At 44.4% G+C, this 23,110-nt stretch overlaps 1 protein-coding gene across 15 annotated transcripts in view; it reads right to left on the bottom strand.

The window, feature by feature from the left end:
- The window catches only part of LOC119433606 (F-BAR domain only protein 2-like), a 76,983-nt gene continuing 53,873 nt past the window's right edge, over nt 1-23,110 (bottom strand). For 6 of the 15 annotated variants that reach the window (XM_049658750.1, XM_049658752.1, XM_049658751.1 and 3 more), the window contains 14 exons: nt 22,795-23,007; nt 21,445-21,469; nt 21,253-21,313; nt 21,059-21,100; nt 19,024-19,157; nt 17,177-17,212; nt 13,909-13,982; nt 12,481-12,650; nt 11,018-11,163; nt 9,376-9,588; nt 7,304-7,449; nt 5,280-5,496; nt 1,870-2,037; nt 1-159 (listed from right to left, as the gene is read on the bottom strand). In XM_049658750.1, coding sequence (XP_049514707.1) covers nt 37-159; nt 1,870-2,037; nt 5,280-5,496; nt 7,304-7,449; nt 9,376-9,588; nt 11,018-11,163; nt 12,481-12,650; nt 13,909-13,982; nt 17,177-17,212; nt 19,024-19,157; nt 21,059-21,100; nt 21,253-21,313; nt 21,445-21,469; nt 22,795-23,007 — 1,768 coding nt within the window. In that variant the 3' untranslated portion in view covers nt 1-36. The remainder of the gene's footprint in view (nt 160-1,869; nt 2,038-5,279; nt 5,497-7,303; nt 7,450-9,375; nt 9,589-11,017; nt 11,164-12,480; nt 12,651-13,908; nt 13,983-17,176; nt 17,213-19,023; nt 19,158-21,058; nt 21,101-21,252; nt 21,314-21,444; nt 21,470-22,794; nt 23,008-23,110) is intronic. The other 9 variants (XM_049658758.1, XM_049658759.1, XM_049658762.1 and 6 more) reach the window with 6 other exon arrangements.

Genomic DNA, 23,110 nt, shown 5'->3' with positions numbered 1-23,110 from the left:
AGCGCGCCTCCAGGGGCGAGGCGTAGAAGGTCCCCGCTACAGGGCGAAGCGTGCCAGCACGGACCCGCCCCGCTGACTGCCTGCCGTCCCACCCAGTGGGTCATTCAGCCTCCACAGGGCGCGCTGGGTCTCCCCGTTCCACACACATGAAGGCTTGGCCTGTGTGCATGCAAGAGCACATAAGAACCTTGTTAGGCCTTCTCAAAGCAGCATGGTTCTTTGATTGATCAGTTAGTTGGTTTGTCAACCTACTGACTGGTGAGTGCTATGGTGACTGACGAATTGACCTGTTAGTCAGCTGATTAACTGACTGATTGATAAGTTAATTGGTTGATTGTTTGGTCCGGGATGATTGGCTGGTTGATTGCTTGATTTAATGATCGACTGGTCAGTTGCTCGGTTGATTGATCAGTGGACTGATTGACTGATTATTGATTGGTTGGTCAGCTGGTTGACTGATTTACCTGTTAATTGATTGGTTGACTCATTTGTCAGTAGCTCAGTTGACTGGCTGATTGATCTCTTGATTGATCAGGTGGGTGGTTGGTTGGTTGGTTGGTTGGTTGGTTGGTTGGTTGGTTGGTTTGTTGATTGATTGATTGTTCGTTCAGTTGACTCATTGGTTGACTCATAGACAAGTTGGTTGGTTGATTAACTGATTAATTTGTCAGTTGCTCAGTTGACTGACTGATTGTTCAGTTGCTCTATTAATCTATTACCATACCAAAGCAATGCAGAGGCCATAAGAGACACTGTAATAGAGAGCCCTAAATGAATTTTGACTACCTTGAATAACTCAGTGTGTACTCGAATCCTGCCTCCATTTGAATGTGGCTGTTGCAGCTAGAAATTTAACCCATGGCCTTGCACTTGGCACCAGAATGTCACAGGTGCTAATCTACCACTGTGGCTCTTCAAGCAAATGTCTTTACTTATGTACTTGTACACACTGCCCTGGTTGGAAGAGAACATGTGGGACCAAAGACAATGAAGTGTTCCAACAGGCAACTGTGGCAGCATTATGACTCATACCACGTTACAGCATTGGCTGATTGACCCTTAGTTCAGCTTGAACATTGTCGCTTCAGCTTATTTCATTGGCAAACAAAATTGGGAAATCTTTGAGTTCATAAAGTGCTCGCAAAATCAGAAGTGAAAAATTCTGCGTGGGCACCAGCACAAAGTTTGTGCTCCCTAATTAAGAAGTTATGTCATAACCGACCACCCCTACAAAGCAAAAGTCCATTACCCAGACACATTGGGCACAGTAACGGCAGCAACATTTGCATGTATAACCTGCTAGACAATTCCCAGAAATGTAAACACAAAACAGAAATTGAAACTAATGGTACATTAGTAAACTGGTTCCTACCATGCTCCAAGTCAGTTCGCAAGTAATGCCAAGCCTCTTTAGATTGGAGCCGAGTCAAACAAAGCACACCTGAGCCGAACTTTCAGTTGTTCCCAGAACAATTGGAGGAGCCACGTGATCAGAATTCTGTCGGACCTCGGTGGCACTCACAGCTCAAAGCTGAGATCGTCTCCGAGCACTCTAAGCTGGAGTGTGGTGCTCTGAACGAATCAGGCGATTGTGTTCTAACCACTCGAGTACAACCAGTCAAGTGCACCATAACAATATGACTCCATCCACATAAAAGCAGTGTGTTTTCCAGACCTTTCAGGCACTCTGAAAGTGCAACAGCAGTGTCATTTCACCTTGCGCAGATTATCAATGGCAAGATACATATTTTTGTTCTCTTTCTTGCGCTAATCAAAGCAAAAGACAGCAGGTTCGATTATTTATGCAGACATAGTCACTGAAGAACTCCACACAGTTCTCCAATGCTCACACAGTCCAACGTTACAGACCTGCACACTCGTCACACCACCGTCCATTGGCACGCCCAGACATAGTCCCGTCAGTGGCGGAAGCCCCGGTGCTGATGGTGCCGGGTTTGCTGACGCAGGCTGGCTCACTCCAGTGGCCCCTGTGCCCGCCGGCAGGCTCAGGGCCTTGGCATTGTACTCGTAGTCAATCTGCAGTAGAAGGGAGCGCGCGTTAGCTCACAGACACAGTAAATAACACTCAAGAGGGAAAAATAAATAAAATATCGAAAAGTTCTTGCTGCTTTACACGTCATATTTACAATTGAGTTAACTCATTAGGAACGAGATTAAAAAAAACTAGAATGGTTTATAATATTTTTCAACGAAATGTTCAAAATACACCGAGAATTATGAATATTCAACAAAAAGAAAAAATATTCTGCAGAAACCTTTTGAGCCACAGGTGTGCAACGCCATTCCACCCCAGAAGCGAGCTTCCCCCAAGCCACCTATGGCTTCGTGTGGAACTTGTGCAGACAGTCCTCGTCGGATGTGAAACAGAGGTGTGCATTGCAGTATGCTCTGCATTACCTGTGTGATACTAATGCATCCGGGGATCTTGCATCAGTCTTCCTCCTCTGACTGTGCTTTCAAAAGAAAGCAAGTAGCATGCCAAAATTCTTCCTCGTCCTCTGTTCCAGCTCTAATCCAACAAATGATGCTTGCTGCCTGTCAATCAGTGTTGGCCGAAGACAATCGGCCAGAAACTCTGCACTCACTACCAAAACTGGTAGGGCCCAAGCTGGTAGGACCCAAACGACCCGAGACGCACATTATTTTCCTATTGCATGGTGTTTTAAGACTCGGACGGGAATATAAACGAAATTATGCATGTGCATGGGCAACACCGGAATACGATACCACCAGAGCGATACATGACATTCGCTTTGAGCCGCTTGCAGCAGGAAACGGCAGCACGTTTGGGTTATCACCTGTTTAAAGCGTGCAGTGCGCTTCCAACGGCACTACAGCTCACGTGCTCTGACACAGGTAAGTGAAGGTGCTTACTGCAATAATGCTGGAAATGATAGATGTGAATGCGGTGTGCGACGACCCCGGAGGAGATTTGCTGGTACCGGATTAAGAAACTTAGTGAGCACCAGCATTTTCACGAGAGGGGGGGGGCGAGTATTGCGGGGAAGCTGCTGCGGCGGGTGGCTACTGTTCCCGATTGCGTGCGCATCGTGCCTTTTCTTGTTTACATGGGATTTAGCGGCCGGAAAATGTATCATACAATCATAGTTTGGCAATCTAGTTGGTGCCGAAAGATCGTGTTTTCCAGGATTGTATGAACCAGTAAAGACGCGTCACTGTATTGGGTCATTTTTTCTGTTCTCGATCGAGAATGTTGGTGCCGGGAAATCGTACATAATGGGAATGTATTAACAAGGTTCTACTGTATTTGAATTTCTGCAACTTGTTTGTATGTCCATACAGCAGTTTAAACTGTAAATGCTGCTGCTGCTGCTGTCAGGGAAATTCAACAGGGGCCGCGGTTTTGCCAAGCTGTCAGGTACAGCTTTTTCTGCAGCTCTTCTGTCTATCTTTGAGAAACAGTCAGAAATACCGTATTTATTCGAATCTAAGCCGATAGTCTTTTTCAAATAATCCCATACGAAACTCTAGGGTCGGTTTAGATTCGAGGATTTCAAAAAACCTGCCAGTTTTTAACTGAAACTGATAAATATGGTGCATAGTTAGCGCCATCTAGAAAAGTCAGTATCGTAGCCGCTACTCGCCACGCCAGTAGCCAACTGAAGTACTGAATTTTGACCTGCGTCGTATCGGTAGTATCGGTATGGTGTAGCATCGGCGCGCACCAAACACCAATTGGCACCAAACAGGTGATGCCACTATAGTGCCGCTTCCTTACGAATACTGTATTTACTCGAATCTAACGCACACATTTAACACGACCCTAAATCTGCATTACCATATAGCCGTCGGCATTTCAAAATGGCCGCCTCGCACGCGCTTCGAGCCTAGCTACCGTAGCATGCCGTAGCTTCCTCCGTGTGCTTAGGCAATGGTCTACCGCCTGTCTTCACATTCTCTGCGTCTGCTCTATCAGCATGAAGCACCGAGTTCATCATGATGCCGCATTTAAAAGAAAAGTGATCATATGTGCGGAGACGGACGGAAATTGGGCCGCATCCCGGGCGTTCGGAGAATCCGAAACTTGCGAGCAGGACTGGCGCAAACAGAAGGAGAGGATTTTCGCCAGCAAAGCAATGCAGAACGGTTTCAGTGGACCGAAGCAGGACGTAATCTGCGACGATCCACTTCGGAGATACGATTGCCTTGGCCTTATCTTGAAAGCAATCTGCAACGGGGAAAGTCTGCTGCGCGCCCCGTTTTCATAGCGTTGAAGCGAGAGGCATGCTAGCACGAAGGTCAATTCGCTCGCCGTGCTTCCAGCATTTTGACAGTTCGTTTCCGCGGTCAACGAGTGAGATGTGTTCATCTTTTCTTGTGCGCGCGCGACACCGTGCTTGTGAATTTATTTAATAAGCGAATGTTTGCAACTTAATACGGCCGATAAAACTGCTATCCTTACTTCGTATAGCGGTCTACTAATTTGCTATCGCATTCGATGCATCGCCTTTCGGGCGAAACTGCGACTTTGTTTATTCATCGCAACTTCAGTGCATCCAGGAGGAAATCTGTTTTTCCAAATGACAGAAAGTTGTATTTTGTTTGAAAGCATGAGATGCGCGGTACTGTAAAGTACTTCTTTTTCGTCACGGAAAACAGGTGCGCGTTACAATCGAGGGCGCGTGAGAATCGAGTAAATACGGTAGTTATGCTAGCCGTAAAGGCATCGTCAAACGTTCAAGGTCGGCGGAACTTCGTCATTGATAATAAAAACGTCTGTCGTTGTAGGGGGTCACGGGAGATGCTTTTTGCATACGCCGCAATGAGGATGGCATTTACCCAGGAACATTGATCGTGCACTCCTTCAAAAAGTGCAGCATCTCTAAAGCACTTGATAGTACTGAATATAGTGCACTGTTTGAAGATGTCAGCAGTAAGGTAGATAGCGACGAGGCTAGGAGCGATGGTGACATAGAATGAGCTCGACATGTTCATATTTAATAAATGCTGTTTCATTTTGCGAATGCTGTAGCCCTCACTTTTTCGTTCGGCCTACATTCAAGGTAAGTTTTTTTTTTTTTTCTGGCTTCAAAGTTTTGGGGGGTCGGCTTAGAATCGGAGTCGGCCTAGATTCGAGTAAATACGGTAAATGATTTATGTGAATTCCGATTGATAGCAAAATTTGATTCTCGATCTTTTGCGACGCTGGTCCTGAACACTGCTACTGCTGTTACACAACCCACACTTATGTGGGTGTGCCGAGACCTGCCAAGAATGGTGTGTGGTGAGGAACTTGCCTTGAGGTTGGTGTTGTCCTCCTGCGTCTTCCAGTAGGCGACCAGGTGCAGGGGCGCCGACCGAGCACCAGGCCCCGCCCGCACGTGGTACTTGAGGATGTCGATGTTGAAGTAGGACGCCGAGGGTGTCTGCTCGTGCTGCCGTCGCAGCAGGCCCGTCAGCAACGACATGTTGAACTCGTACACGCACCGGTCGCTCGTTGACTGGCTCGCGTCCCTGCGAGGCACCAGCCGGAAACAAATGAGACAGCTGGCTGTGACATTGACCCAACAATATACTATCCCCAAGGTGCACATCATAGCACTTACCTGTAACTCTTTATTTCCGACGCCTGAACATTATTCGTACTACCGGTGCTTACCAGTTTTGCCAACAAACCAGTCACCTATGCTGCAGCTATTTTCACTTTGCTTACCATATATGAAATACAGTAGTCAACTCATTTCAATTCATGAATTTAAGATTTGACTCCCATTCATTCTGTTAATGAGTTTACATAACTCTCATTATTATGTGTTCGGATAGTAATAGGATTCGCTATTAGATTCCAGATATTACATTTTAGACAACAGACTTTTCACTCATTCATTCAACATACCTTAAAGGCCTTGCATAGACTTTAGTCCAAGAAAACATGCAACATTCTTGAAGAGCTCGTGTCACTAGTGTGGCTGCATAGCAGAGCTCTGCAGGCCGAGTCTACACAATGCCAAACTATCATGGTCAGTCGTTAGCAATGGCATGTGCACTTGAGGGAGCTGGTTTCGGATATTAAGATTGCTGTTGCCACTTACATTTTCACACCATTTTCATGCTTACTGAATCTTGTGATCCAAAACAGTCATAAGAGGTTGCTACGAAAATAGATACACGCGCAAGGCAGCTTAGCGCATCTTTCTGGGCAACTTTAAATGAACTTGGCTAATGACTTACAGTTACGAATACTCTGTGGAAAAGAAGCAGGAAGAAAGTGTCCCTGTTTCTCTCTCTCTCCACGATGCCCAATACCAGATTTGCAAAGGTGCAACTGGTTTAGTGGCGCCATCTCATAGCGACACCGAGCAGGCCTGAATATAAAGCACAAGTATGCTAGGTCAAATCTGGTGTATCCATGTCCTTTCACCAGCCAATTTTTTTAAATCACCAGCAAAGACAGCATTGCTCTGTCCTGAGAAGCCAAAAAAAAAATTGAATTAAAAAGAATTTAAAATTACTCGAGATTTAAAGGGGCCCTGAAACACTTTTCCGACTAATCATAGAATGACACCATTATTAACTTACACTGCCTTACATACCTCCTGCAGCAAAATTTTTCCGATCCTTCAAGTATAAGCTACGTTAGACATAGTTATCAGAACGATAAGCAACTTTCTTTCTCCTTTCATTTGCATTAGCGTGCTGAAAGCTACACAGGGGAGGCGGCAACGGGGCGCAATCATGGCAGCACCTGTGGGGGTCACGATATCTACACTACACTTTTTTCTCGGAGGCCACGCGCCGCAGACACAGCAACGCACAACTGTCGTGTGTAGACCAGCAGTCCAAAGCGTTTTTCTGTCGTTTTGAGATCGCAGACATATATTTTTCATTTATGTAACTCAATTGAGCAATAATTGCATTACTGAGAATGTTCTCGTAATCACGTAGTCAGCCGACAGCTGTTGTGGGTGCAGCTGCTTGCGATGACGCTGCATGACCAACATTGCGAAGGAGAGAGCAAGCGATTTTTCACTGCTCTTGACGTGAAAGTGTAAATTTCCTGCTGCACGCAGTGCAATAATATTTGGCTCAGATGTTCACAGGAGCCTTGTTAACAGATCGGCAAAGTTTCTTACTATGTTCAAAGAGTGTTTCGGGGCTCTTTTCATCATCACAAGTGTACTATGTTATCTCAGAGATGCTGTCAATTCAACTTGAGTTAGCATTTGCATGCTCCTTCAACATGTGCCGGCACAGCCTTTCTGAGAAATGTGCAGCAGTGGTCTTGCTCAGACTCGCCGAAAACCCTACAACTGTGACTTACAATGTGATGAGGTTCTTGTTGGGTAGGACGTTGTCAAAGCGAGCTGTGTTGACCCTGAAGGTTAGTGTGGCTGGCGATGGGTTGTTTGTCAGCACGTGGACAATGCCCGCAGGGAAGGACACCTTCATGTCGCCCAAGAGTTTTACCTGAAAACAAGGAGTCAGTTCAATATCACGTGGATGGATAAATGTTACGAGCATCCCTTTGAAACACGGTGAAGCATGATGCCAACAAGCTCGTAATTTCTATCTTTATTCTGTGTTTATTACCGCCCCTTAAGATTTGTCGTTCACGTTAACAAACCATCAAACCTAACATAAATTTATTGCCCGAAGAGTAATGTCCCTTCATTCCATGTGTTCTGTCCCTTTAAGCCACTAATACTGCAGTGTTTTACTATTCTCAATCGCAGATTCATTAAACTTTCCTCTACAGCGGAACCCCGCAATAACGAAACCTTGAGACAACAAAATTCTCGCCACATCGTAATATTTTCTTATCCCTAGCTAACGCCCATAGGATTCGATGCATTTAATATCTCCCAACAATGAAACGTCGCTAAACTGTAATCCCTCATCAACGAAATATGCCAGAACTTTAGGTCCCATAATATCCACCCATCTAATGCTAACACATCTAAAAAAGTGCCCAAATGCCCTTTCTCCCCACTTAAATTGCGTAAAATACCACATGCAAGCCTGCTGAAATTTTTGTTTACGAAAACAACAAAGCGCTGGAAGCGATCGCGTGCACCGCGAAGGCATCATGGCCGCCATTTTGTTCATTGATCGCCTGTTTCGAATGGCATGGCCACATTCCTTTACAGTATCCACGTCCCGACAACATGGACTTGCTTATGGAGCTTGATACGATGGCCGCAACATGGGCTGCCTCGCCTTCGGTTATGATTGAGAACTGGGGCCCGTATTGTGACTCCGAAAGTGATCGTCCCAGAATATGTGTCCTCTGCTTCAAGAACGCTGGTTTCAGTACCCCCCAACAGGCAGTGCTTGTGGATTTCTCATTGGCGTCTACGAGCAACAGCATGCACTGGCAGAGCGCTGTTGCGTGTGTGGAACACTGTTGCTCGTACTGTACACGTCGGCGTCTACAGGCGACAGCATTCCTCCAGTGCTCACAGTTGCATGCAGGCACCGACGCGTCCGGCGCCGAGATACATCTCCTGACAGCGATTTTATTTCCTAAAGCCATAGGTCGACAATACGGCCCCATTCGGACAAATCTTCATGCGGAATGCCATTGCTCATCGATGCTGATGCACCTGCGTCCGAGTTTTGCGAAATGTTGCAAAAACGATTGTATCCCCGAAAGCTATCAACCGAGAATACCGCTCCCTGGCAGTATCACCATCGCTGACTGCTGGATGGGGCGACACAGGTAACGAAATTTTAACAGTAAAGCTTCGTTTTGCAGCGCATTCTCAGTCTGTGCTGTCTCATTTCGCAACAACGAAATTCTCGTGGAAACAATTTTTTCCGCTTTGCCCGCCAATTTCATTATTGCGGGGTTTCAACTGTATCCTTAACCCTTTAAGGGATTGTGCCATATGTGCACAGCTTCACTGATCTGTCCCGCATGGTTTTTGATGTACATGTATAGCACTGTACATCACTGTACGGCGCTGATCTTGTTTAATATTTCGCACGTGTTCAGCATCACTGATCACTGCCATCTCTATGAAGCCGCCCAAAGTCATTTGAAATTGTGTTTATGCTAACCAGGGAGCACAACTCGAGACGTTTACTGCAAACTGAAAAAATGGGGGGAAAAAATTGCCATGGGCACATGGTTCCTGCAAAAAATTCAACCTGCATAAGGTCAAAACCCAATGCCTCAGACAGGTTAACTAGTACGTCTTTATTTACATTGCATAAAATATTGTGTAAAATACTGCCACATGATAATGTAAAACTATATTCACTCTGTTTTTATTCTAAACCCACCACTAGCTCTTCATGATTAGTCAAAATTTTCTGGGCCACGCCTTTAAGATACCTTGAATCTGTATGTGTGTCAATATGACACAAACTGTGAAGCAATCCACGTAGTACCTGGCAGAGGGTCTCGTCCGTTCCTCGGAAGCGAGCGTGCACCACCTCCTGGAAGGCGATAGCCAGCGGGATGGAGTCACACAAGCCAATCGTGAGTGGTGAGGGACCCCGTGACGACCCTAGGGGCATGGGCGTCGTCTTGAAGTCGCTGCTCAGGCTGCCTACGCTCTCCGTCCGGCTCATGGGCAGTGGCGATGCCCGACCACGTACAGCCTGCTTGCATCGCACACACACAAGAGGTAGCATGTACAGTCAGCCACAACAGTTTACGGGACACGAAAATTATGAAAAAGCTTGGAATTCCCAAAAAGGCCTGGCCACACAGCTACGAAACACAGCTACGAATCCAAAGTTTCAATATGTAGTAGCCTTCGTGACTTACAGAGAGAGCCATTAAATTACAAACGTCAGGTCTTAACAGAGCAGAAATTCACATTTGTTGTGAAGCCAGCGTCACATAAACTTATGGGGCTGACTTTACAATTCACGGGATAAGTCCTGCGAGAACCCAAATTCTTGCTTATGTTCCTGAATTGCAATGAATCAATAACAGATCAATGAATGACTAAACCACTGAACTACTCAACTGATCAATAGGTGAGTGAATTGATAAGTGAGTGAAAAAACAAAGTGAACAAAGAATAAATTGGTGAATGAGCGAATTAGCAATTAAGTGAACACAGTAGTTATGGAAAGCACAAATGAATGCGTTAGTGTAAGGAATTAATTAAGAAGTTATTAGCAATATATTAGCAAATGAAAGAATTAACTGATGAATGAATATATAAACCAATCTACAAACAGATGAGTAAATGCACTCATGAGCGGGCAACTGAGACAGTGAGCAATCACTGAATAAACAAATGAATAAAAAGGACATCTAAACACTTCTTACATGTCGTGAATGCGAAAGCATTAATGTCCAATTGAATGCCGGTGAGCGGTCCTTCGAGTTATGAACTCCTCACGGACAAGTGAGCGCATTGAGACGCTTGTCGCGTTTTGATTCAGCCTTATCGAGGTGCAGTTAGAACTAAGGCAAGCGCTTGCGCGGGCGAGGAATGCGTCGATAACTTAGGCTTCCGAGAGCGAGAACAAGGGTGACGTGGCGTGCCGCCGATGCGCTCTCCCCTCACGCAACACCTGGCATGCTATCGCAGCAGCAGGTGTCCCCTTTCGCCCGCTCTGCTCAGTCAAGGCACACTCGTGCCTGTGGTGTCACAGCCAATGGGAAATTAGGCACCGTTTTGCTCTTACAGATGACAGACGCGGGTTTTCTCGCTCAATGGGCTATTTAACGCTTTCGCATCAATAAATGAACAAATGAATCAGCAAATGCACGAATGGGTGGATAAGTGGTACAATAAGTGAGTGAACTTATTAATAGCTGTTGAAGAAGGAATGTCGCTTGAGTCAACGTTTTGACAAGAAGACACTTAAGTCTCTGTTGAAACAGAAACGTTGATTCAAGCGACATCCCTTGCTCGACCACTGTTAATCATTTCAAGCCTCCATCTTCCTGTAGACCTGTTTAGTAATTGAGTGAGTCCGCAAGTTACTGAATGAAGAAGCAAGGCATTTCAGAAAGTGCGTAGAAAATAAACTGGCCGCTAAGCAAATATGCCCACAAGAGATGGCCCACCTCCGATCGTCTAGACGGCGGCCTTGGTAGCGCAGGCCCCGTGAAGGCACTTGTTGGCGTTCCTCCCCTGCTGGTGGTCGCTCCTTTGCTGGCCTCTGAACTCGACAAGTCGGCCGGTGCCTTGTCGTTGAATAAGTCACTCAATGCTGCAAGTGTTGTTGAGAGGAAAATACCACTTTTCCAAGAGTTTCTAATATTAAGCAGGTTAGACTGGAGGCCACAATGGCTACATTAAAACAAAGGCAAAGCTCAAGGCCAAGACGCAACAGAAACAAACTCGACAAGACCTGATGTAACACCTGATTGCAGATGTGACAGGCACCGGACATTTTTGAATAGGCAGGCTGTTTCAGATATCTCAACAGTTCAGCCCTGTCTGGATCTTGATATTGCTTTTTAGCATGTTTTCTTTTTTCTTTTCTTAATCATATGTCTGGTCATGCTTGACAGCTTGTTTGAACGTAACCAGGTAGGGTATGATGTGAAGCATAACCTGATAAAGAGTTATACATCTTACAGAGTAGCTGTGTTACAGATGTGCTGTGGAAGTCAGGTCGTCATGGCGTGTTTCAGCACTGTTGTACAGGTTTATTTATGTATAACAAACTTTCCATAAAGGTTTGTCATACCTGTGTTAAGATATAATTGCTATATCGATCTATTTTCAGCGCATGAGCCAGTTAGTTATAACCAAGTATGAATGAATATAAGAGAGTGGGGACTGGTGTGGCCTTGACTTATGTTACCTGTACGTCTACAAAACGTAGACAACTGCACAGGTCTGGATGTGCGCATTTCGGAAGGTACGAACTCGCGGGTCATATTTCTCCACTGATCCCTTTCGGGGACGCTTTCACACAACGTAATATCCGGTGCGATACCTCACTGTAGCAACAGCCGTTCTGCCTGTTGGCTTATAACCAATCAACGTCTGCAAAAAGTGATAATCCAATCAATCAAGAATGCAACCCCAATAGCAAGTACCAATGCTTGTTGAAACATACCTTTAGTGAACACTTCCAGCACTTGCTTACAACACGCTGTATATACAGTTGAACCAAATATAATAAAGTCGCATTTGACACAACCACAATCAGTACATCCGAAATTATGAGCACATTCATTGCACCCTAATGTCGACAAGAAAAATGCTAGGCTTACTTGGTTATATTTCATAACTCATTATGTCTGTGTCTGTTAGACCAAGCTACAGCTGTACTCAATACAATACAGGACACCCATCTCTTCACGACACCAAAAGTTCAACTGTTCGTGCAGCGTGCTGGATGCCACTTACTTACCTGTGATGTCTTTCCCACATCACATATTATGTTGCAACACAGGAGCTAGGCAACTCTATTCTGGATACAACAATAACTCATTTTATAGGCTATGTGCCTGGTTGCAATGACTGCCCTCACTTCTTGCACAAGCACTGAGCAAACACGCCCCGTTGCACTCACCTGCATATCGGTCCCAGGAGGGCACGCTGCTCGACGCAGAAGGCTGTGACGCTGGCTCGCCCTGGCCCAGGGGACTTTGAAGTCTTGTGGTGGGCGTTGATGCGCTCGTGTCCAGCGGAAACATGCCGAGCATGTCAGCTTCCGTGCCGCTACCTATGCCGGCGCTGTCCCTGTGAATTAAAAAAAAAAAAAAAAAATTAATGCATGCATTCCGGCCATCAAACACAGCAGCAGGGGCCTGTGTTCTGTTACAATTCTTTTCTTCGGATTCTATACCTTTCATGTGCGAATTACTTTTGTTTGCGAAAAGCTTTTTTTTTTTTTTTTCCGGACACTAAACAGAAACCCTAAATCAGTCTAGACTGATAACAAGTACTTAAAAAAAAAAAAAGGTCTATTTTCGTTAATTTCCCGATAATCCATTCATTATTATTAAAAGAGAAAATGAAAGTCGAAGTACATTTTTTTTTCTTTATTCCGCACCAGTACGTCTGTGCGGCATCACAGATTTAAAGTAGTGATCTTTTACATTTGAGCCGTTGTGGCTCTGTAAATGTTCTTGAAGCTTCCCAAGTTCATTTTTTGGATCGCATAAAATACAGTGTAGTCCATCGTTAAAGGTATACAATTAACTAGGTCCGAGCAGTTGCCGTCAAAATCCTAAACGCCACAGCCAGCTGGTACGGAAACTCCAAAGCGGCATTGCCACACATTTTTAGTTCTTACGCTTCTTCTGGCTTATCAAGCCAAACTTTTTTCGCTTTAGTGTCCCTTTAACACATTTTTGGCATATGAGACATCACTGAATTGAGACCTTGGTAAAAAAAAAAAAAAGGAGCAAAAATTTATTTGGGTTACAACAGTTAACAATTTCTGGCAACCCACTTTAGACACGTAAAAAATAGGTACTGGAATGAAATGAAACATTACAAATGCAGTGTATCCAGGTGCCACATTACTGTTTCAAACACTTGCACGATGCCATGAGGCAGTGCTACATGAGCAACCACCAATACAACCAACTTCTCAAGCTTACCTACAACATATTTCATTACCAATAACCAGTTTGATATCGCAGGTCCATTTAGCAGTGTATGAAGTTGCATGCAAAATGTCCTAAACATTTTTATTAATGCCTGCAATTACGAGGCATAATTGTGGAGCGTAAAGCCTACTGCAAAAAACTAAAGGCCATCCACCGTTGCCAGCAACAGCCGGCTGGTCTTTACTGTTTTTTGTACTATTATGCACAACTGCTGTGTTAACTCCATGTCGAAGCCCACTGCTGCCCATCCAATTATCTGTCACAAGTGCAGTCTGAGTTTTAGGGCTTGCAGCAGGTGGTGAACAAATAAGTTTCTAAACAGTAAAAACTGCCAGCCAAAAGAAGGAGGCAATGATTCCAATATGCACGAAAAGTAGGCTCACTTTGAACTTTGATTTGCTGGCCTCTTGGGTGCTTCATCTGGCGTCGACGAGGCGCTGTTGTATGCTCTCCGTGCCTGCAGTGTTAGCGCTGTCAATCTCGCATTCACCCACAAGCAGAAACTACAGCTGGCATGCAAGCTTGACTACAACTGCTGCATGAGAAACAGCAAAAAGGAATCATCCAGTTCCAAGCAAGTGGCCATGCAAGACAATCTTCCTGTACCGACTGTTCATCAATGCATGTATTCAATGCTTGTCAGGCGCTTTATTTTTTTACTGCTTTTGTCACATTATCGCTAATGTCATGTACCTATGCAATGCACTCACAGTATCATATTCTTCTTACACTTATTAATCTCAATAGCACTACAACTACCCAGAATTCAGAGCCAATAGCAAAGCTACATCATTCACCTGGCCATTGTCAGCAATGCCACTATGGCTGACCTGTTAGGGTTGTATTTGAGATCAGTGAGCAAAAGCTTTGCGCAGATAAACAGCACTGTTTTTTAGGGTTTGTTATCTTCACAAGCTTATGTAGGTTCTACCGACTGCACGTGTGACAATGCATCTTTGCAATGTTAACAACCAGTAAAATAAAGCTGCAAAAGAGAAACTCACACAAGGATCAGCCTTGCTTTGCCTAACTAAACTATCAGACATAGCTGCATGAACGAAACAACCCAATTTGTAGCCTTGCAGACTGTCGAAATATTCCTGCAGGATTACGCACCGTTAGGAGTAGTCTACATCAAAAGTCCTTGAGAGTGAAATTTCACATATTGAACTTGAATATGAACGTGAGTGTTAAGTCTAACCACCTTCCCCATAAAACCGAGACGTAGGGATTCAGTAACTAATTTACAAACCTTGTTTGTTTTGTTCCCTATTTCACAACCTACCTATAAATGTTCATCATTTATGACCTGAATTAGATATACCGTGCTCACTCTTTCAAACATCTCCACAAATACCTTGTGTAGAAAGCTAAGGTTGAATCCAGCACAGATGAAGGGACAAGTTACTTACGACACTTAGGCTAAATAAAGCAAATCTGGACCCAAGCCCTTCCTTTTGTGATCACTACCACATGAGCAAGTCACAGGCATCCATCTAAATTATTAATGGCACATTAGTTAGTACCCACTCACATTCTCAATTTGTAGAGACACTATTATGTACACTATTATTACCGGGAACTGTGAGAATGTACAATATTCTTATGGGGATCAAGCAGCAATGAGTTTAAAAAGAGATGACATAAATATGCCATATTTAATGCACACAACACACAAATTGCAATCAAGATGTCTATTCAGAGAACTCGCCTCACAAACCACAATACCTACTTAAATCTCTCTCTTTTGCAAACCAAAAGAAGAGAGGCTCAAATATATGCACACATGTAGACACACACACACATGGTATATAGTACACAGATGCACATGCACATGTACATGCACACAGTTCACACAGTAAACACACATACAAAAAAAGAAAAAACATTGTGGTAGGAAAGAAGGTCAACAGTCACTAGTTACTAACTACAAGCTCTCAATCGTAAGTTCAATGTTAATGCATAACCACAGACACACTTGCATTAAAACAGAGTGTTATGCAATAACTTAGCAACAGTCATCTTTTTCATTTTAAGTGGCCATGCATAGCTTATGACAAGTGAAGCTCAATTACAGGCTACATGCCAGGTTTTTAGGTAAGAAAATGTCAACAGAAAAAGAACAATAAATAAAAGGTGCCTTCAAAAACAGCCACACGAGACCCTTTTCCAAATTTGCAAATGCACTGACAATCATGCTCCTCCGTAATGCACTGTTAACCCACTAACTCTTTCCCTACAACGCCCATTTGGGCATCGTTAGCCCGCTATCGATGGTTTGAAAAGCCAATTTCAAGACCTTGTGTGCCACGCATGAACACACTGCGCCATCGGACATGAATAAGGAGAACTATATTTTTGTTTCCTAAGCAGTTCGCTTTTTTCCCACTTCGCGGTAATTTCTGAACGCACTCCATAGTTGCGCGATCGTCAAAGTAGAAAGCAAAAAAGGCCGCCTTCGGAAGCGGCGCGTGCGCTTCGAAAGATCACAGGTCTTGTGATTCCGCTGCATCTGCGGCTGATTTTATTGATGGATCGAGCAGCAGTGAGTCTGGGGATGCTGCATTTTCATCGAACTCTGACTCTGAGAGCGACGACAACGCAAACCAGCCCGGAACATCGGTGGCCGCAGCCCGGTTAGGTACTGCTTTTTGCTTCGGCCCGTCGTTGTTCTCGTTTGGAGTGCTTGGTAGAACTTATAGAAACTGCAAGAAATGCTACGATGACCGGAAAATCGAGCAGAAAACAAGGGTTTACTGCAAGACATGCAACGTTCCGCTATGTTTTACATCGAGGAACTGCTTTGCCGAACGGCACGTCTAACTGTAATGCTTGCAGTGAAATTTTTGTAGTGGAAGACCTGTTCAATGAAAAATTTAGATTTTTTTCGGAGATAGTGCCTATTAGACGGCAATACATTTTTAAATCTCATAATTCTTGTTGCATTTTTTTTTTCTTAGTAGGTAAAAGCGTGTCTTCATAACTTTGTTCAATTTCGCCCGACTATCTTGATTCTGGCAATTTGTATCTTTTTTATGACACAAATCTTGTTAATAAAACTCAAAAAGTGCACTAACACTGCTTTTTGTTTATGTATTACATAAAACATTGAGTGCAGTAGTTACCTTGGAAAAAAATATCTGCCGTAACTTACAAAAAATACCTATTTTCCCCACGGTAGAGAAACAATTCATGGCGGTGCCTATCACAGTTCAGATGAATGCAAAGCGCAGCTAGCGTGCGCTGGTGCTTTGTTGCATAGTTTCATCAAAGTGCCATGTCTACATTTTTCATCTCATAAGAAGCACAATCTTTGCACATATAAATCGAATGCAAAACTGACTATGCTGCCATCCAATCAGCAAAGTGCACTATGGGAAATCCAGCTTTACAAAAACGCCAAGTGCAAACTGGCTACGCTGTCGTCAGATCGGCCAACTGCCCTACAGAAAAGCCAACTTTACAAGTACTCCGAGTGCCAAAGCGACTTATGCTGCCATCAAATTGGCACAGTACCCTGCAAGAGAGCCAACTTTGCAAATGAGGAAAAGAGTCTCCCGAGTGCTCGGGCAGTGGTTTCAGGCAAACGCAGGCACAGCTATGGCCGCACACTCATGCCCGGCCGCAAGCCACTAAGCAACTACAAGCTACCTTGTGCCTGATGTACAGCGTTTCTGGCCTCCGACTCTGCAGAATGATGATGGCGGGAAAGAGAGGAGGGACAAGGCAAAGGGAAAATAAGAAGAAGACGTACTGTACACAAGGACTCTGAAGAAGTGTGCAATGACGCATATCAGTCAGCCGCAAAGTGCTCCAAAATTTCACTTCACGAGTGGCTGGTTAGCAAGCTAGCTAGCCAAACCAGTAAAGTTGTCAATTACCGTGGTTACACAGGCTACAGTAAATTTGATTAAGCTGAACCTCAGCTGAGGCTCACTGAAGTTGCACTCACAAGAAAAGCTTGTGCGTTTGTATGTGCAGTAATCGGTTGTTCTTCGTTTGCTTGATGTTAAACGGCGTCTTTTCTTCAGTTGTTTGATTTGTTATTAGCTATGTTCTCCTGTTTTCGCTACATGTTGTTTCTCTTACCCCCCTCACGCAATACTCCAGTTGGAGCCTGTAAGGTATGCGTATAAATAAATAAATAAATCATGATTAATGGAATAAATGTGATCAAATATCTTGTGTGCAATTGTGTGTAACTATGGCACGCAGTAACTGAGAAACAGCTTAACTGTAGTTAGTGTGCTCAGTGGCGCACCGACGGGGGGGGGTTTGGGGGTTGTAACCCCCCCTTTTGTTTAACCCTTTTTCTTTCCTTGCGCATTTGAGTACTGCAACTAAGATGTAAGACGGCGCAATCGTCTGCATACTCGCAAAAAGCGCATTTTTTGACAATTTCCCGTGACGAAATTGAAATTAGTGCTGTTTAGATAGTATTGGCAAACTGTCAGCCCCCCCCCCTGGCAGAGATCCTGGGTGCGCTACTGAGTGTGCTAGTGTAGCTATGGTAACGCTAGCTAGTTGGTCTGATAGTTTACTTTCTAAACTTCATTCTAATTGTTTATCTAATCAGAGTTGAAGGCTAGCTCAGCCAGCTAGCTAAAGTGATATGTATAACAGGGCTGGCAAAGAGCTTTCTTTGCCCATTTGTACAGAACTATAAATACCACATTATCTACACCGTGAATTTCAATGGGCACAATAGAACACACCTGTTAAAAGCACAATAAGTGGAGTCTCATGGACTAACATTGGTCTTAGTAGTACCTCTGCAACCACTGCAAGTCCCCCGCGAGAGCAAGTTTTTGATTTACTCCTGTTCAGCAAAAGGAGTTTGCTGTAAGTGTGTCAAAGTGCATGCAATGCAAGACAGAAGTGGCGTTTGTACACGCCCTTTTTTTTTTTAGATGACATGCAAATTTTTCGAAATCTTTGCACGTATACCAGCTAATAATCAAATTATAAAGTTACAACCAACTCCACACAGCAGTACCCGCTGCCAAAGTTGGTAGCCGTTTAAATAAGACTTCAGGGGCCATAGTTTCCAAACTTTCCGCAATCAATACTTTTATTTCTGTAGTGTTATGTCATGTGCGACACCACCAGTGGAGCAAGAAGCTCTTAGCCAAATAAATTCAAGAATTATGCAACACTGCGTGATCAATTGATGGGGTTTAACATACTAACACAGGGACCGCAAGAGATGACACAGAGGAGGGCTCCATAATAATTTTGACGAACTGAGGTTCTTTAATCTTCACTCAAACTCCGTGCTTCGACATCTTCATATTCCATCTTCAGTGAAATGTGGTCACAGTGAGATGGAATGAAACTTTGTGCTTAAGCAAAAGACCGCAGACATTAAGCCACAGCGGCGTGTGTGAAAATAATGCTTACAGTGCAATAGCTGCTATATGTCATGAATGTAGCAAAACAGAAATAAGCGTGTGCACGCGCGTGCACACACGCAGGCAAAAGGAAAATGCCAGACTTACAGAGTGCTGGGGAATTGGTGACAGTGATAGTGATCCAATGGTGGCACGCAGCTCGTCGACACTTGCACTCATTGGCGCACCGTTGCTCAGGGGCTTGATTTCTATGTGGATCCTCCTGTCTCTCTCTTCATCGTCTGCACGTCACAGCACATGCGGAGGCATTTCCAAATGAAATGTAGCAGCACCAACAGATCTCTTCAGAACTAACACAACTGAATGCTCAGCTTTTCATTTTTATCAGAAGGCAAAATCACCAGATCATCTCGTGGACCTTTTGCAGCAGAAGCACTGCAAACGGAAGACAGAAAATTCAAGAGCACGCTCATAAATCACCTGTCTTGTTGAAGGCACCTGCTCGAAATAGCTGGAAAATCAACAGCACTTGCTTTATGCACCTGCTTGCAACAGTCCAAAAAGCATGTGTTCATATGTAAATACTTGGAAAGATGCATATGTTGCAAATTTGAATGGTAGAAGGCTGTCCTTTGATGTGGCTGATGTGGCAATTTCAGTAAAACTTCATTTGGGCGTAGTTGGTACATAATTCTAAACTTAAACTTACAGCGCAAACACCTAAGACGGACCACAAAAGGAAGATACGACACAGATAACGCCAGTGTGTGTCGTATCTTGCTTTTGTGGTCCGTCTTAGGTGTTTGCGCTGTAAGTTTAAGTTTAGAATGATGTGGTAACTCGGGTAGAAATGCAGGCTGTCATGAATGCGGTAGCAGTATGCAGCTGCCAGGATACACAAGGAAAATACTAGACATGCTGGTGCACACATGTTGATAGTGACTGTTTCAGCCGATGGACCAAAGCTAGAATTCTTTTTGACAGAAATGACATTGCCAGTCATTGCCAGTTTCCAAAACTTTTGTGAACTTTTGAAGAGTATGTAAACTTTCAACAAGCAAATTCCTTCAGAATGATACCACCCCATCGTATGGTGTGAGTGTGCATGTTTCTCGTCTAGTGGTAGACAGATGGAGCGGTTGCTTGACAACGTGCGAGAGAGGCAAAAACTGCACGATAGAGGAACGGAGCGCATAGTGAAAAAACACTCTCAAGGGAGCACACTGCACCATAATAAAGTTAGGCAAATCGGCCTGTAGACCCTTCTGTACTGGTCCTACAGACGTGCCAGTGAGCAACTATGTTCTCTGCCAAATGATGCAATTGAACAACTAATGGCATGCAAATATCCTCACTGCAACAAATAAGCACCTTCAAGAAGAGCATAATTCTGGTAATGTAATATGTGGTTATGGTAACAATATGCTGAGAAGCAACCATTGCAAAGCAAGCTTGGTCTCCAATATCAGAGGCTTGCGGGAGGGTTCAATAATACATGTCCATTCTAGTTCGCTTCAGCAAAACTGCAGGTGGCGCTATAATCCGAACGTTGGGATTTACTAAGTAATCATAGAAGAGTTCCATGCGAACCATAACAGCATATGCCGGAGTGTGCAGGCACATGCACCACCCTGCTTCAAAGAGTAATTCTCTCATAATTATCATCCTCATCATGAGATAGGCCGTGCTTTGCACCATTTAGATTTCAACTAACTATCATTGGATCTGCCAGTCAAAATGATGGCAAGCTGCAGGTAGAGCGCACTTATGCTCATCCTATCTCATCGTGCTATGACATCTAGCAAGAGTGGCCTAACTCGAACCTGAGCAGGCTTGACCCTCTGAGACATCTTTTGCAGAGCAACTAAAGAGGTTATGAGCAACGTGCCATGTGCTGCACGAACATTACGGAGGTGGTACCTCAGTTAGTCATACCAATTTACTAGACATTTTACTAAAAGGTTTGGGACCAGCTTCACAGTAGAATGCTTGTCTCCCACAAAGTGGAGCCAGGTTTGATTCCCAAACAGGGTGAGCGTTTTATCACTGGGCTACTGATACCCCATGAGCAGCTTGTTCCAAAATTTCAAAAAGGCTTGCAGCTTCGCACATGCAGCTATTAACTTAAGATGTTCGTGTCACATTGCCATTAGATTACATAAATGAAGAAAATATGTCTCACCTGAATCGCCGTCTGAACTAGAGTAGAAACTGTCCCTGTCATCTGAAGGAGCCAGTGGTTAAGGAAATATGAACACCAGGTAGCACGTTTCTTGACAGAATAGTGCACCACCCAAACTTGCAGTGCACTACTATGTTACTATACACCAGTACAAAGAACAAAAGTCCGATAACACCGTATGAGACAAAGGATACTTTCTTTGTGACGCTCCGATGATGGCCGTACTGTGTAACCTTCTTCGTCGACTTCAGCATTCTACAGAAGAAAGCGCCATTTAAAATGCCTGCCCTAAAGCTCTAAGCAGCGCTTTTGACACTCAGCCTGCACTGACAAAGATCAGCCAAGCTTCTGCTCAGCTGCGAGTAAAACAGAAAAGGTGAGCTCACCTGTTCTTCAGATTCTTTGCTGTCTCTGAGGAGGCCAGACAGGAAGGGAAATGAACAGATGCAAAGTCAGTGTGAATACATTTTGAATGCCTCGTGTAGTCGATGCCTCATAAACCTGATGATCTTTAGACATTTAAGTGAAACGCTAGGCATGGTTGAAACCTTCATACAAGATACAATATTTTGAGCGCTGCTTATAGGAAGCAATGTGTACCATCAAAAATCAAATGACACCGTATCACTGTTCTTTGTAGCAACAGAGAGAAACAAACAAGGCAATGCTGTATGTGTCTACATTCATTGCATCATGTTTACGTAAAGCACACTGTTTGTTATTGTGCCAACACAGCATTGAGACAGCTGCTATATGCACTACGGTGGTTTTGCAACAACTTAATAAGCTGGCTTCTTACATGATAAAGTTTGTAACAAACACTTTTATTTTCCTTGTTCCATGCATTGAGATAACGTCCAAATGAACAGAACACAGTTCAACATGTAACCTGCAGTCACGTGTGAAATGTGCAGTTAGCAGACAAGTGAGAAAGTAGAGTGGACAGTGGTGAACACACCAATTCAAGCACAGTGAAAAACATGCACAAGCCGTGGTAGACAATAAGCCTGTTAGTAGCAGCGTAGCAGCAACGTTAGTAGGCAAAGCCAACACAACCACTAGCCAATGAATTTCACACTGTCACACAATACGCACCGATACAGATGAAACTTTGGTCTCACTATATGAAGGGGCGTGCCTCACTGGACCAGTGTGAACACCGCACCCAGTTTCACCTAAGACAGCAACAACACCAAGTCCTGTAGCAGTGTCTCCTTATGTGTGTACTACTTCCTTCTTATACAGAAGGTAGATAAGGTATCGACGTGAGCCATTCTTCGCAGTGCAGATGCCAATTTCAGGTATCTTTACTACTAACTGATTGATTGGATTTGTTGTCCCGAAGAAACTCAAGGGCTAAAAGAGGTTCTGTAGCGGAAGACACCAGATTATTCTGACCCCCTGGGGTTCTCTCTTAAAGTACAGTGCACAAGCGTTTTTGCATTTCATCTTCATCAGAATGTACCAGTGGCGGCCAGGAATCGAACACTTGGCCTAATGCTCAGCAGCAGAACGGTGCTGCTACTGAGCCTGTATGGTGGGTATGCTATATTTTATTTTAAAAATTGAGGACCAACATCATGTGAACAGGACCACTCAAAAAAGAAAGAAGTTCAAGAATTTCACTGATGGACTCATCAAACATTTAAGCCTATCATTTTCTTCCTACATGCACGAACCGCATTTGCATACCAACTACTGCTCGCTGCCACTGTCTTCGCACCAGAGCCACTGACCTGGTGGGCACCGGGGCAACCGAGGCGGTTGCCGTGGGGACCGGCACGTTGAAGAGCGAATCGAGGTCGGAGGCGGCTCGGGGTTGCTCGACAGAAAGTCGCCGGAGCGCGCTACGCTCGCATGGCGGCGACGGTTCGTGCAGGGTGCCACTGCCGCCGGCTCGGCCCAGAGCGGCTCGTGCCCTGAGGAGCGAGCGCCACCCAGGCGGCCGCCTTGCTTTAGGAGAAGACGTGTTTTGCGCTCAATCTGAAACTCGCCCAGGGTCAGCATTTGCTTTGTACATGAGATTCTCACTCGTTAACGTTACAAGGAGCC

The sequence above is a fragment of the Dermacentor silvarum genome, chromosome 11 (genome assembly GCF_013339745.2).
Source record: "Dermacentor silvarum isolate Dsil-2018 chromosome 11, BIME_Dsil_1.4, whole genome shotgun sequence".
NCBI lineage: Eukaryota > Metazoa > Arthropoda > Arachnida > Ixodida > Ixodidae > Dermacentor > Dermacentor silvarum.
The sequence above is the reverse complement of the archived record's forward strand: the minus strand, read 5'-3'. Positions and strand labels throughout refer to the sequence as shown.